The sequence below is a fragment of the Mauremys reevesii genome, linkage group 5 (assembly GCF_016161935.1).
Source record: "Mauremys reevesii isolate NIE-2019 linkage group 5, ASM1616193v1, whole genome shotgun sequence".
NCBI lineage: Eukaryota > Metazoa > Chordata > Testudines > Geoemydidae > Mauremys > Mauremys reevesii.
Genome location: NC_052627.1, coordinates 120,069,907 through 120,085,670, shown reverse-complemented (window position 1 = coordinate 120,085,670; position 15,764 = coordinate 120,069,907). Strand labels below are relative to the sequence as shown.

Sequence of the window (15,764 nt, the reverse complement as noted above, 5' to 3'; positions counted from 1 at the left end):
TAAGTCTCATTGAAAGTCAAAAGGACTGAGGCCTGGTCTACACTAAGAATGGGGGGAAAACTAACTATGCAATTCAGCAGCTCGTGAATGCGTAGCGCTGAAACGAACCCCCTAGTTAAACTCACGTACCGTCGCAGAGGCGCCGGAACCGAACTCCGGCGGCTCCAAGGTCGACTCTGCTAACTCCAGCTGAGAGGTGGAGTGTCGAGAAAGAATTCTTTCTCGGAGTTCTATCTATCGCGATAGAGATAGATCGAAAGTGATGGAAAAAAAGTCGAAACCACCGCGCGCCGGCCAGGACCAGTAGTGTAGACTAGCCCTTAGGTTCCTAAAAGTGCTTAAAGCCAACTGACTCCTAAGTCTCTTCTGAAAATGAGACTTAGGTGCTTTTGAAAACTTTACCCACAGTTTAATTATCATAGCCCTCCGGACAGTACTTCCTTTCCTCTGCCTGTTCATGTCTCCCATCCTTTTCTAGTCTTTCCCTAGGACATGTGTTATTTGTGTGGTGTTTCTTTGAACTTAAAGTATAAGCCCTTTGAGGCAATGACCATGTCCTTTATTGTCCTGTAAAGAACCATGTATCATTATGCGACTAGACAAATAATACTTTCTGGAATAACAGTTGGGTTTAACCCACACTCAAGTGTTAAAACCCTCTATGAATGCTTCTCAGCAGTGTTACTGTTGTATGGACTTCACTTTCTGGGATTGGGGTGATTAACAGAAAGTTGAACAAGAAGCCTGGTCTTGTCTGCCTTTCCAATACACACTAGAACTTTTTTTGCCCAGATACTCAAGGTGGCTGTCTGGCCATGCAATAGTGAACATCACTCACACCCTCTTCCCTGATATTAGGCCCTCAAAACATTGTGTCAGCACATCCAGGCCTAATACTGAGTTCCCAACATGCGCACGGACTCCTTCCATGTTATAGTGCAGCTCATCAGTCCATATTCCCCACTTTTGTCAGACATTCTCCCTGTTCCTTCTCTAACTCCAATCCTGTAACGTGCCGAGTATCTTCTCCAGCAGCATATTGAATGTCTTCCACTTCCATTAAATGGCAGCCACTCAACAGCTTTCAGGCATAGGCCTTGACAGAGTAAGGGCAGAGTCTGTCTATTAAAACTGTGTCTCTGGTATCCATGGGGATATATGAACAATAATTGCCATCTCTTGCAGAATTGTTTAAAGTGGCTGACAGATGAGTCTTGGTGACCTCCACTTGGAAACAGTGAGACCTTTCATACTGTGAGGACTTTTCCATCTATTTTGCAATCAACCTGATCAGATCCACAATGGGTTGGCTGCCATTGTGGAGACAGATCCGTGACTGGAGGTGTCCTCTGACAGAATGTCAGTTATTTTTACTCACTTAGGTCTTACATCAGTGAGGAAGCTTGTGCTTTGGACCCAGATCCCTCATGGTTCATAAAAACAAGTGGTGAAATTAATGCCTGAAATTGTTCAGACCTACTTATCGGAAAATAGGCTGCTTCCTGTACAGAGGCCACTATGTGCAGATTCCGATAATACTGATTATTAAGGGTAATATTATCTTCACATTTTAGCCCTGATGAGAACAGACCTGTGGTTAAAAACAGCCAAACAACAAGCCTCTTATCTTTTATATCCTTTTTAAAAGGCAAGAGAAACTCCCATCACAGTGTTAATAAGAGTTAATGTAAAATAGAGTGTTCTCAGTGATAAAGTATTTAGTAACAGTTAACACACGGGATCTGAGATACCGGCCTTGCCTTCTCTCTTATTCTAGGAATAAGGAAATAGTGCTGCATTTTAGACACCTTGGTGTGGCAGTTGTTGGTATATGGGTTTTTTTTTAAGTTGTGACAATGCTAGCAGGCCAGCCAGATGGTCTAGAATTTGCATCATGCACTAACATGCATGGGAAGATTCAGAATCATCCAGCACCTCTGAGCTTGGCAGGTGCACTGTACAGAAGCAATAAGAAAGGAAGCTCCTTGAATCACTTTGGAACATTGCCTCTAGTTGTATGAACTGTAGTATTAATGAGCTCCAGTGCAGGTTGCATCCTATTCTGCCCAGTTTCTATGCAGAAGAAACAGAGACGTGTATGGTGGGAAGGGAAAATAAATGACTGAAAATGGAAGAGACTGCAAGACTCAGTGCACAAAGGATTCGCTGGGGAGGAGATTCCTTGTCATATACAACATATTTCAGCAAAACATTACAGCATTTATTCCTATCTACAAATACATATCTGACCCTGGAGCATACCCCTTTGTAATTACAAATAAAGATGTTTAATCAATAATTTTAATGAAGCAGAAAGCATAAAAGTCTCTCTGCCTGCAATGGAATGGAATGGAGAGCTGCAGCCCTGGCACGTGGTGAAGAGATGATATCAGAGGGTTGCCAAGGTAACCGAGGATGCAGACGCAGCATCTTCCAGTTTGTTTAATCTAACAGCGAGTTCAGCTGGGGACAAGATAGTGAGTGTCCTGCTGTTTTCCTCCAGCTCAAGGGGAAGATCGTGGTGGAACTGTATTTGACTCTTCCCCCCAGCAATATCTCCCACTCAGGACATTGTTATATCCTCCTACAATATTATTCTCTCTCTCTCTCTGCCCCGTTTCTGTTTAGACAACATGCAGACAAAGTCATCTTCTTTGCCCATCCGTTTGATCTCCGCCTCTTTATGGGGCTGTAGTGAGGCCTGCTGAATGTTTGTAAAGTGTTTTGAGGTTCTTGGCTAACCGGAGCTCTCTGAAGTCAAAGTATAGTTTTTATTCCTATTTCTTTCATGACAAGAGGGAGCCCTTGATACCCCATCACACTTTACCAACTGTATGAGAGCAATCAGGAAGCAATGACTCATTAATATAAACATGGAGAGACAATTATTTTATCATTTTTCTTTGGCTTCCTCAGAAACCAGCCTTGTTACAGATGTACTATGCTTGTTAGGAGAGGTCCATGACCACCTGAATTACGGCCTACCTTCAAAGGTAATGCCGCTTTTGTTCACTTCCAATCTCTTCCGTGACCCCTTCAAAAGGAGCTAGCAAGCAAGAAGGAATAGAATCATGGTTGTGGGAAAAAACTCAGACTGCCTTGTTTCCTGCCCTAGACATACGGTGAACCATTGTGCATGCCACGGACATGCTCTTTTAGGACCAAATTCTGCCCTCAATTATACATAACTTCCACTAAAGTCAGTAGGAACATTATTTGGCCCTAAATATTCTGTACACTAACCCCACTGATCCTGTGACAGTGCCCACAGCTACAAACATTAGTTGTTAATGTTAAAGCAGCAAAGAATCCTGTGGCACCTTATAGACTAACAGACATTTTGCAGCATGAGCTTTCGTGGGTGAATACCCACTTCGTCGGATGCAAGAGCTATAAGGTGCCACAGGATTCTTTGCTGCTTTTACAGATCCAGACTAACACGGCTACCCCTCTGATACTTGTTAATGTTAGCATCTCCGTTCAACTTTTATTACTATTAGAGTCCTGAGGAGCTGTGGTTACATGGCCACAACATGCTTTTATTGAGTAAAAGGGCCATTCAAAGATAGATTTAAAATCATCTGAAAAACTGTTTCACAGGATGTATTGCACTCCCACAACTTTCACAACTGACATGTGCTGTTCACTGGATCAGGCATATGTATAAAGAACACTTCAGGTAAATCTAAGGAAGATTATTCTTACTGTAGGTTTTAGTCATTCACAGAATGGATTTTTCTTTTTATCTGACACAGGCTGACCCAGTACATCCAATTTGCGAAGCAGCCATTGCACATAAGAACATAACGTACAACACATTCTCAAAGGATGAAATTCACCCCCGTGTAGAACACCAGCACAAGGGCCTATGCCTCATTTAAGCCCTGAATGTTAAATAGGCCTTTTGCTTTCCCTCTGCACAGGGGAAAATTTCTCCCTAAAAGTTTAACCCTTTTGTTTCTCCAGTGTAACCTATAAACTGGGTACAGTGTGAATGGATTGAGACTGGTTTATTTGACAGGATGTCAACTGTCATTGTGGGTAAACCGACCAATAAATGAAACAACAATCCAGCACATGGAAGTAGAAAGTCTTGACATTTTAATTATCTGAAGAGATTACAAGACAAAAGTCTTCCTTGAGGCAAATGCATTTTAGTATTGATATAGTCATTGTGCTTTTCAGTAAGAGAAATAGGAGTTTGTATTTACATAAGAAACTATAATGTCTGAGACCCTTAAATATCATATTTATGGAAATGATTCTGAATTACAGCATTTACAAAATAAAAACAAGCTTGAATAAATAACATTCAGTCCATTAAATGAGATTTTTTCCACAGAAGCAACTTTTGTGCATATTTATTTCACAATTGAAGTTTGTTGCATTTTATCTTTTTCATCCTATAAAAGAAGCATTAGATTTGTTGTTTCTCAAAAAATAAAACTGCAATAATCATTGCAATGTGAAGCCTGAGATTTAAGCCTGAATAAGTATCACTGCTTGTACCATACGACCCACCTCACATCTAAGCTACCCACCCTGAGCCAGCTAAACTCTGGTGAATGGTGACACTCCAATTTGAGGATTATGTGAAAGAGACTTTGCAAAAAAACGTATATACAAATAAAGTGAGGAGAACATCCCACAGCTGAATTTACCCACAGCTAGCTTCATAAGGCTTGTGCATTTCACATAAACTAGTTTAATCTGATTTATATGGCAGCAATTTCAACAAGATGTATACCCTTATATGGCTCATTTGCATTGGATAAAAAAATCACAAAGCAAAGGGAATGTACACATACACACACACACACACACACACAAACTCTAACCAGTTTTTGCTTTATCATTTTAAATGAGGACCCTTGTTGAGCAAAATAGCGCAAACAACTTTTTTATCGTCTCTCCGTCGGCTTGAAACACTGTGTAATACTGCAAGTCACCAAACAGGATACCACAAAAAGCTCTTGCTATAATTTCCTCCCTAACCACAGCACGCTGCATTGTTCTTTTAATGTGGCTAACTCAAAGCATGTCCAAACACCTTTGAAAATCCAGTACTCACACAGCTCTTTGTGCAAGATCATTGCATGAATCTATGTGAATTTTTTTCCAATCCAAGGAGAACCAAAATCTAGCCATGGTGATTAAAATAAATGTAAATGTCTTCTGAGGCGGTAGCAGGGTGATCTAAAAGTAAGAGTATGAAATATTTTATAAAATTAAAGAGTCCTGTGGCACCTTATAGACTAACAGACGTTTTGCAGCATGAGCTTTCGTGGGTGAATACCCACTGGAAGAAGTGGGTATTCACCCACGAAAGCTCATGCTGCAAAACGTCTGTTAGTCTATAAGGTGCCACAGGACTCTTTGCTGCTTCTACAGAACCAGACTAACAGGGCTACCCCTCTGATACTTTATAAAATTACTCAGCCAACTATGGACTATAAGAAACTTCAGATGCTAGGCCAATATTTCAGACCTTTTGAATAAAAATATACAGTATTGTTTAATGTTTGCCTTTAGAAAATCATTTAAAAAATTTAAAAAACACAGCTTGGGATAAGTTCTGTAACATGTGACACTATAGTGCTTAACTTTTCCAAAAATATTTTGTTGTGTTTTTTTTTTTTTTAACAGTAATTCATTAATTTGTTGACTATTTCCTCTGGAGCTGTTTTTTGGTATTTTATTACTGATATTGCAAACCAAAGTCTCTCACATGTTATATTTTTATTACCAGGAATTGGTTTGAACTATGCTGCATGTAAACAACTTCAAACATCACAAATTATATAGAATTAAATTAAAATATGTAAGAATTAATTTTTAGAAGACACTGAGTTATTGCTGTGATGAATAAATGAAAGGCAACAGAAATGTACTGCTCTGGAAACTTCAGTTCTTCCTATTTGGTTCAAAGAGAATTTTGCCTACATGAATACTGAATGTAAGTTTGAAATATTTTGCCTCAATTAATGTTAGCTTAGGTAGCTTATATCAAGTAATGGAAAAGCTAAATAGCAATCGGCAGAAAAGAGCTGACCTTCACGCTCAGAAGCATCCTAGAACACTAGTGAATGCAGAAGTGTCCTAGCTTTGGAAATGATTTGCTGTGATGAGTAAGTTAGAGTCAACCACCTACTCTGTTCTTAATATGTAAAATAAGCAGCAACATTTGTTCAATTCTCCGAGCCCTATTTCTTTCCACGCAGTGTGTTTAATTCTGCATATGGCATTGTAACATTAACGTTAGAAATTTATGGAAGACTGTACTGTAGCCTAACAGCTACAGACGCTTCATGCTTCCCTTTAGCAGCTTAATAAAATGCAATAAAAACTGCCTGTACAAAGTTTATAGTAATGGATGTCAAAGCCTACATGCCCACCCAAGGTCCTTCTTTCAAGTTAATTCTTGGCTTAGATCAAATGTAATATCAGTCCATATAAGACTCCAATAGGTACATCACTAGTTTATTATGTCAGATACCAGCTTTGTCACTGTAGAAAGGAGTGACATGGAACATGTAACAGTGAGTGCAAACACGGACAGGCTTCATCTGACCATAGCGAGGTAATGGAGCCGAGTGGGAAGAACAGCGAGAGCAGAAGATCTGAAAAATACAAGAGAGATTGATTGCACTTTACATTTTTTTTTGTATTTGACATGACTAAATCTGGGATAGCCTAATTTGGGCAATTAATTGATCTTTGATTATTAGCAGGTAAATATGCCCAATGGTCTGTGATGGGATGTTAGATTGGGGTGGGGTGATCTGAGTTACTATAGAGAATTCTTTCCTGGGTGCTGGCTGGTGAATCTTGCTCACATGCTCGGGGTTTAACTGATTGCCATATTTGGGGTCGAGAAGGAATTTTCCTCCAGGGCAGAGGCTCTGGAGGTTTTTCGCCTTCCTCTGCAGCGTGGGGCACGGGTCACTTGCTGGAGGATTCTCTGCACCTTGAGGTCTTTAAACCATGATTTGAGAACTTCAAGAACTCAGACATAGGTTAGGGGTTTGTTACAGGAGTGGGTGGGTGAGATTCTGTGGCCTGCGTTGTGCAGGAGGTCAGACTAGATGACCATAATGGTCCCTTCTGACCTTAAAGTCTATGAGTCTAAAAAGGGACAGAAAATTGTGTGCATGACCCTCTTCTGTGAAGTGTTGCAACTAGGAAACAACATTGTCATAGGCCCTTTAAGAGGTAAGAGGCCAGTGCACCTGTGACTAGTCAGCTGACCCCCAGTTGGGCTTAAGAGAAGGCACCTGGGTCCTCCTGGAGGAGGAAGTTTGTGTGAGTCAGGCCTGAACTGAGAGTCAGCCAGGAAGGGGACAGAGAGAGCAGACATGGAGCTCTCATTGCCTGAGCGAACAGCAGTGGAGAGCAGAAAGCTCTGGAGGTGCTCTCTGGGAAGAGGGAGACAGGACAGAAGCCAGGAGGCCTGGGTAGTGTGAGGAGCAGACTTTGGAGCAGAGGAAGGCCCAGGGGTGTACCCCTGAGGCCACTATCCGGTAATGGGGGAGGGAGCCAGAAAAGACCCAGGAGGGATGTGAGACTTTTATGAAGCCCAGGTGGGTGGACATGGTTTGCGTTATTCCTGCTTTTGAACTCTAATGGAGGGCGCCGGGGGTACACCCAAGAGTCTTCCAGTCTGAAGGACGACTGAGACTGATCAAGAGTGAAGCGTCACAGAAGGTGCTGGAGCCAGGATCTTTGAAGTCCATTTTGGGATTTCAGATGTCCATATTAATAAACTATCCAATGACACGGGTGTTATTAGTCTATATGTATTCTTGAAGACTCCTGAGAAGGGGAAACTGAGGGTGGGGAGCTTGCAGGGCCACTCCATGCAATGAAGAAGTGGTCTGAGATGGCAACTCTATGGCAAACACCTTTTAGTGTTTTAGCTAAAAGCCCTCATCAGGCCGTGACCACAATAAACTGCACCTTGACCCTGCATAGCGTCTCTTATGTGTGTATTCCTTACTCACATGAACAGTGCTATCAAAGTCAATGGGACTCCTTGCATAAGTGAGACTTTGGTGGATTGGACTCTTCAAGCATTATTAAAATTGCAACTGAAGTGTAACATTGTAAGAAAGGATTAACTGCATGTCTCCTTGGAAACACCCATTCTCTATCTCATCTCTTTTTTATCCTGTGCACTTACAAGAAAGAGAGAAAGTGCAGAAGGGACTGGAGACTCATTACTGTTCAGTTCACAGGACCTCAGTGTGACTAGAGCTTAACCTTTCCCCACACACCCTCCACTCACACTTGCTGAGCAGCTCATACACTTTGTACACAATGTGTATGCCACGTAAACACATGCAAAAGCAAGGACACAGTGACACAGAGTGCTCAAAGCTGGAACATTTGCCATTCCCCCAGGCTGCTGGAAATTGTTAAAGCTTCAAGGCAGGATTTTAAAAAGCTAGTTTTGAGTCTGAGTGCCCAACCTGAGACACCTTAAAAGGGCCTGATTTTGAGAGGATGAGTGCTCCTGACTTTTGGAAAATCATGCCCTTTTAATGTGTCAAACTGGGCACCCACAAATGTAGGCAACCAAAATCACAAGTCCCTTAAAAAATCTTGGGCTCAAGTTTTTTATGATGCAGAGTGCATGGTTGCCTCTGCAGTGTGAATTCCTGTGGTTTGCATGAATTTGCTCTTCTTTTCAGCAGACAGCATATCGGTTGTTTTTACTGAGTCATTACCTTCCCACAGCTCCTACAATGGTGTTTCCTGCGAATTACTGTGAAAGGAGCTTTGCACGCAGTGCAGTAGCTGCAAACTTCATCTGGTACCCAATCAGGAGGATCTATCAAAACACAACAACACGGAGCATATATCAAACTAGAACAAAAATAACCAAGTGATACTTGGGGGCCTTCAGGGAACAGGAGGAATAAGATAATAAATGTATATAACAATAGCGGCTTTCTGACTAGTATCTCAAAGTGCTTTGCAAACATCTATTTAGGCTGAGAAAAGGCTAATAGAGGGATCACTTCTCCCTCCACTAAAATAAAGCCACCTCCGGGGTAGAGCAGGGTAGTCATTTAACAGAATATGGAACCACTGCAAAACCCTTTAACATAGGAAATAAAGATTATCCTATAAAACTGAAAATGATAGGGAAAGTATAAAAGGCAGGAATGTTAAATACAGAGATGGAACCATCAGTATTTTTTGGCAATGTAACACTTAGAAGAAGCCTAGAGTACGGCTTTGTATTCACTAGCCTGTCAGACTTCTTTACAGACAAGGCAACCCACCTTTTCCTCAATTTAATTAACCCCTCCCACCCCATATCTTTCCAGATAATCAACTAAGGGTCTGATCCTTCTTTCCTTGCTTAAGTCCTCAGAAACACTCTCATTGCTCTTAGTGGAAGTTTGCCTGCACAAAGACCACAGTATCAGAAGCTCTAGTCAATCGAAACATTGAGTTTAAATAGAGCCTTTACCTTTCTAAAGATCTTGGGAGGCAGGTGGACCCCCCTTTGTGGAAGCTAGCCCCCCAGCCCCACCCCTTCCGCCTACAGCCCCACTCCCCCCCACGACTGGAGCCCTGAGGCTCCCCACCGCTGCTGCCAGAGGAACCCTGGGCCGGCTGGAACCCTGAGCCCCCTCTCTGCCTCCACACTGTGGGAGGAGTCCTGGGTGATCCTCCAGTCACACCACACCTCTGCTCCCGAGACCCTAAGCCACCCGGGGAAAGCAAAAGCAGCTCTTCCTGAATAACCTGAGATTTATATATGAACCATGGAGGTTCCAGGGTGGTTGTGGAGGTGGTATTTGCTACTCAGCTTTCCGGGTTCATCAGTAATCTCTCTGGAGTCCAGGGAGATTACTGATGAACCCGGAAAGCTGAGTAGCAAACACCACCTCCTCAGCCACCCTGGAACCTGCACGGCACGTATTAATAAGCAAAAACTTGCCCACCATGCAACCCGCCAAAACCCGCAACCCAGTATCTGGTGGCAGCGGCTGCTCCAGGGGAGGCTTAGCTTCCCCTGGCCTATTATACCCACGTCTATGCTAAAGGTAACAGCTTTGATCCCTAACCCAAACACCTCAACTCAAACAGTGAGCACCACTAAGGATACAACCAATGTTAACAGAGAAAGAATTTTAAAGTATTCCTTAACAATCTGGCCCTTGTTTTTCTTTCAGTGACTTCCATAATCTTCCACAAAAGCAAAGCAGTGAAACGAGCTGCTCCTTAAAAGCAGAACATATTAGGCTCACTTCTGCTCAGCTGCTTCTGCTAGTGGCAAGCTGACATCACCCTGGAGAGCTTGAAATTATGGGGGCCAAAGTGATGTAGCCCATTGCTTAATTAAGTTAATAAAAATCTAATCAAGGGCAAGTTAAGTGCTGCCCAGGAAGGAATCTCTGGAAATATTTACACAAACTCCCAGAGTCTAGATTCTCTCGGTTATTAGTGTGTGTAGGGCATATGTCTGCTGCTTGATCAGCAGAAAAGAGACAAGGTCCCTTCCTCAAGGAACATAGTATCAAACAGAGATAAACATATGATACATTTAATATACAGGTCAAATGGCAAGTGAGTTGCAGGTAGGGTCAGCAAGGAAGAACCATAGCAGGAGACATAATTAAATGAATGAAAAGGTCAAATCCCAACGTAATCTTCTGTGAAATATAATTTTAATTTCATGAAAAATTTATAAAATTAAAGCAATGATTGTTAAAATAAACCGTACGCACAATTCAACAAATAAAATATTTTGAAAAGCAGGTTAATGAAATAAGAAAAAACTATGAGCACAGCTTCAAAATTCAAAAGGCTTTCTACTCTTCTGAGTTCCCATACCTTGAAATGCACAACTAGGTATATTTTGGGAACTAAACTAATAGAGAAAGGAATGTTTCATTTTTAATCATTCAAAATGTGGAGGATTGATTGGACAAAGGCCATGCTTTTAGGGGGAATATCTAAAAACAAAATGCAAGTGTGAAGGTAGAATCATTTAAGTAGTAGGCCTAAAAAACTTGGGAAAGAAAAAAAGTTACTAAATTGCCAAAAAGCAAGTTCCTAAAAGAGAATACATGGAAAAAATACCTCCAGTAAATAAGTACTGGAATAAATATGCCCTGATTTCATAAGCATACCAATATCCTATAACCCAGAGTTTATGGCTACACATGAATTTTACTGCCAGATTAACTTCACTGCAAATTAGGTGGTGTTTACCTTTGTGTCCTCCTTGACATATATAATGACAATATTACTTGGAAAATTATACGCCTCACTGGTACTCAAGATATAGGAGTGTACATATATTATCACTCTATATACTCTCAATATATTACTTTTCAAAATTAAATATAGTAATTCTCTCTTCCCCCAAAGTGACTTTATGAATCTTATTGTTGGCTTACTCATCATTCTTCTTATCGCAGTACAGTATATTGTGAGCTAGCCTAAAGGGTACTCCCTTTCCTAACCAGTGACCCAGCAAATGCTAAAACAGCTCAAGTGCAGCTGTGAATTTAGCACTCTGCCCTATTGATTCTGGCTTTTACTTCCCACTCCACATGCATCCATCCAATATCAGGTGCACTGCAGCATATCCATGAAATAACGCTTAGCGCATATAGAACATTTCAAATGCTGTGCAAACATACCTAATTAATCCTCAGTCACATTTTCCCTGTAAGGTTGGTAAATCAGTCAGTTTGCAGATGTTAAAAATGAACAAGAGATAAATTATTTGCCCAGAACCACAGAGGTGGAACCAGATTAAAATTTGAGATTCATGGTTTCCAATCCTGCGTTCATTCCTGTAGATGAATTTGTGGCTGAAAAAAATCTTCCTACGAGGTGCAAAAGCACAGGCTTAACTTTGAGACCAGTAGGCGCTTTCTTAAAGGTAAGCATGTGCTTAAGTGCTTTGCTGGATTGCAGACAAAGTGCTCAACACTTTGCATTGAGCCTTTAATGATTTAGCCATATTTTAAACCAGGCAGGCACCAAGGACAATACAATATACAACAGGATCCTTCTCCAAGGATCTTCAGCCCGTGTCTAACACAGCCTTGGGAGCTGGCTTTTGGGAGTTATTGTATGTACTAAACATTGAGCTCTCTAGAGGAGATTTTTGAATGATTGTTTAAGAGAGGAGATAGATAATATGATGGGAAGTACAGCAAGCTTTGTAAATTAAATACCAAGCATTACTCTGAAGACACCGCTAGAAGCAGGGTGGTAACGATGCACCAGCACCAACAGGCTTTTATTTTATGGTCCTTCTCCTGAGCTGCACTGCTCCATTAGCTCTGCATGCAGCAGGAAATTGAAACGTACAATATCCTTAATCTCTGAGCCACTGTCTACCGGTGCTTTAGAGATCTGCAAACAGAATAAAGAGAGAACCTTGCTCTCATGGCCAACTGGGCCCATTGCTCTATTATGCACAGGAGCCAAAGAAAATCTGCAGGAGAATAGATGACAGGCAGAGAAGGCCACAGCAATGACATTAAGGAGGGGGGGGGAAGAAATAAGTATGGGGGGAGGCTAAAATAAGAGGGACAGAACATTAAATAAAGTGTTAAGAAAAAAGCAGAAGGAGGAAAAAATATTGAAAATGAATAAGAAAAGTGTTTTTACAGATAGAGGAGAAAGAGTTAAAAAAAGAATCAAACTTGTTATCACAGCATGAGGGAAAATAGACTGAATGAAAGATAGGAACCTTACATGAATCCAGGAGCCGAATGTTTTAAGAAAAAAACATCAAATACTACATGTCTTTTGATAAAGCCACAGGAGCTGGAGACACTGGAACAAAAAGGCATGTGGTGTCCAATTCATTTCTATATGCAGCAAATCTGCTGCACAGCTTTTTATGGTGATAAAACAAGGATAACATCTCCCTGGCACACAGCAGTAGTAGAGAGGCTCCTGAGTTACTCAGTTTGGACCTGGCTCCAGACTCCCCCTGACTTTGGAGGATTTGGATGATGTGTTCTGCTTCTGGCCCAACTGCTGGAGAAAGTTAACAGATCGGCCCGCTATCTACATAACGAAGACTCAAAGTCTAAGAACAAATGCCAGTTTACATAAGGGCAGCCTGCCTCTAGCTTGTCAAAGGGACTTATGCTCATGCTGTCTTCTGACAAACAGGAGGTTAGGTTCAGTTTCCCGTCCTGGTCTCTCACTTATGAGAATGTTGAGGAAACAAAACATCCAGTCCCTGGAGGGAAGAAGTGCCTCATATCACAGCAATGACTGCTCTGGCCAAGGAATAATGCCCACCTGTTCCAGAAAGGCTGAGTCCACTCAGCTGGGAAGAGTGGGCTGCGTTGCAGGAAACTGGGAGAGAGGGGCTTTAAAGTAAGGCAAATTGGGAGATTGTTAGGGCTCCAACAAGGCTAGCTCTAGTGGATTTCTTCCCAGTACAATGACAAGCGTCTCTCTTTAGCACTAAGTACTAAGCACATGGCAAGACACACACTGTGGCTGAACTGTCCAGAGAAGGTGGTCCACATTGAACCTTGTGTGCTGTTCTGGATATTCAGAGACAACCATTGACACAGAGCTCCTACTGAAACTCTGCTGGACCTGTGTGCGTCAGATTTCACCAAGCACAACTTATATAGGTTCCTATTACCTCTCACCCCCTATCCTGATTTTTCACATTTTCTGTCTGGTCACCCTATCCCAAACTAACCTTAAACGTTCTGTTTCTACCGTGGCATATGAAACTTACGCCACTGCGAAATGTCACAGTGCATTACCCTCACAAGTGCACAAAAGTCTGATCATCTTGCTCTCACTCTTCTTATGGAAGCAGTAACATGGTAAATACTTGTGCTGCAGGCATGACAACTAGAGAACTCTGGGGACATCAGTAATGCCTGCCAAGTTTGGAAAGTACCATCACCTTTTCCCCTCCCTTGAACTCCTACCTTAAAATCGGCCCTTTTGTCCATAACACAACTTCTCTTGCGCCATTTTTATATAATCCCTCCAATTCTTATCTTTGGTGCCTGAAAAGCCATCCAAGGCAATTAGACCCAGATATTCCTTCCCTTTCTCAGTTAAGTGAAGGTGTGATTGTAGCATGAGTAGGCCTACCCATGCTAGCCTTAATCTTGCTAGCGTAGATGACAACAGTAACATAGATGGGGTGGCATGGGCTAGCAATTCGCACATGTATCCGGAGTCCCTGGAGATTTTATAGTCTGGTTACTAGCCTGTTCTGAAGACTGTGACACCACGTCTACACTGCTATTGTTACCCGTGTTATCTAGATTAAAGCTAGCACAGGTTTGCCTACCCATAATACTATCACACCTTCACTTGCATTGTAGACACACCCTCAAAGAGTTCAGCCACTCCAGACTATTATTTTGGTAGCACATGTTTGGACTGAAACCATCTCTCTCTTGCCCGGTGCTTCAAAATCTGGAATCACATAAAAATCAGAATTTCAATATCAATCTGTCTAAGGAACTGTCTCTCAATGCATTTCTGGGGCACAGTAAAGTTCTAATCTTTTTGCAGAGCAAAAAAAAATCAATCAATATGTTGGTATTTAGAAACCGTGGGAAAGTTGTTTTATTGTGGTGCCACACGGCAGCAGAACTTCATAGCAACCACAGGACTACGTTTCTGTACAAATAGAAAAAGCCCCAAAGAACCCACAATCTAAATAACATGCAGACAATACAGATCAGACCTATAAAATAGGGATACAAAGGATGAAGACTCCAACTGGATAAGATGTGATTCTCCTTGCAGGTTCCCTGGACTTAAGTCAGACCAAGTTATTGTTGTATAACATGAAACCAGACCTATTAAAAGCTGAGAGTCCGGAAATGTGGAGGTTTTATACAAATAATGAAATACACTATTCTAGTCTATGTAGGCTTTTATGCAGCGCGCATCACTGTAGTATCTGAGCAACTTCCTGTAGTGGAGTGGTTTCCAAGCAGGGGACCGCTGGGATCTGCAGACTGTGCCTAAGGGGTCCGTGAAAGGTTTTTGTACCATAGAACAGTGGTTTTCAATCTGTGGTGCGCAGACTCCTGGGGTCCGCAGACTATGTCTAATATTTCCAAAGGGGTCGCACCTCCATTCAAAATTTTGTAGGGGTCCGCAAATGAAAAAAAGGTTGAAAACCTCTGCCGTAGTGCATTAAACAACGTGACTAAACATCAGTCACATGTTTATTCTTTCATCCTCTCCCCAGAGAATCTACACTAATTTGTATATTTGATGATTACATGTTGCCTCATTTGCATAAACCCCAGGACCAGATCCAACAATCGCCTCCTTGAGTTTACCACCTCTCTCCCTCTCTCTCTCTTAATCATCCCTTAAGATTCCTTTGTCTGGCTTCCCCCTTTTTCCCTCAAGTTTCCTCTGTCTTGTCCCCCACTTTCTCTGGCTCCCCAGAAGCAGTAGAAACTTTTCCCCTAAGTTCTGGAGGGGCGAGGGGGATTTACTTCTCCTCTCTTCCCCCCACCCTCCAAGGAGTATATCTTGGTCCTGGGATCTAGAATGTAGTTCCCTTCCCAGCCTGCTGCAGAGGGTTTACTGTCTTCCTCCTGCTGTGGATGGCAGTGTGCTGCTCCCCCTGCTGTTGGGCTCTCTGTACTGCTGAGCAGCAGCTTTGTGGAGGGAGTTCTTGATCTTGCCAGACGGAAGATTTCAGGCCCTATATACTGGGCAGTTCAGCTTACTACTTGGAAAACCAGAGATTCAAGCAGCCACTCTGGAAGCCA

General features: G+C 42.1%; 1 protein-coding gene across 7 annotated transcripts in view; it reads right to left on the bottom strand.

Annotated features, from left to right (window-relative positions):
- Positions 1-4,143: 4,143 nt before the first annotated feature.
- The window catches only part of ZFYVE28 (zinc finger FYVE-type containing 28), a 298,503-nt gene continuing 286,882 nt past the window's right edge, over positions 4,144-15,764 (bottom strand). For 5 of the 7 annotated variants that reach the window (XM_039539482.1, XM_039539481.1, XM_039539479.1 and 2 more), the window contains 3 exons: positions 8,727-8,830; positions 6,497-6,620; positions 4,144-5,196 (listed from right to left, as the gene is read on the bottom strand). In XM_039539482.1, coding sequence (XP_039395416.1) covers positions 5,141-5,196; positions 6,497-6,620; positions 8,727-8,830 — 284 coding nt within the window. In that variant the 3' untranslated portion in view covers positions 4,144-5,140. Of the gene's footprint in view, positions 5,197-6,464; positions 6,621-8,726; positions 8,831-15,764 lie in introns of those variants that run through there. The other 2 variants (XM_039539480.1, XM_039539484.1) reach the window with 1 other exon arrangement.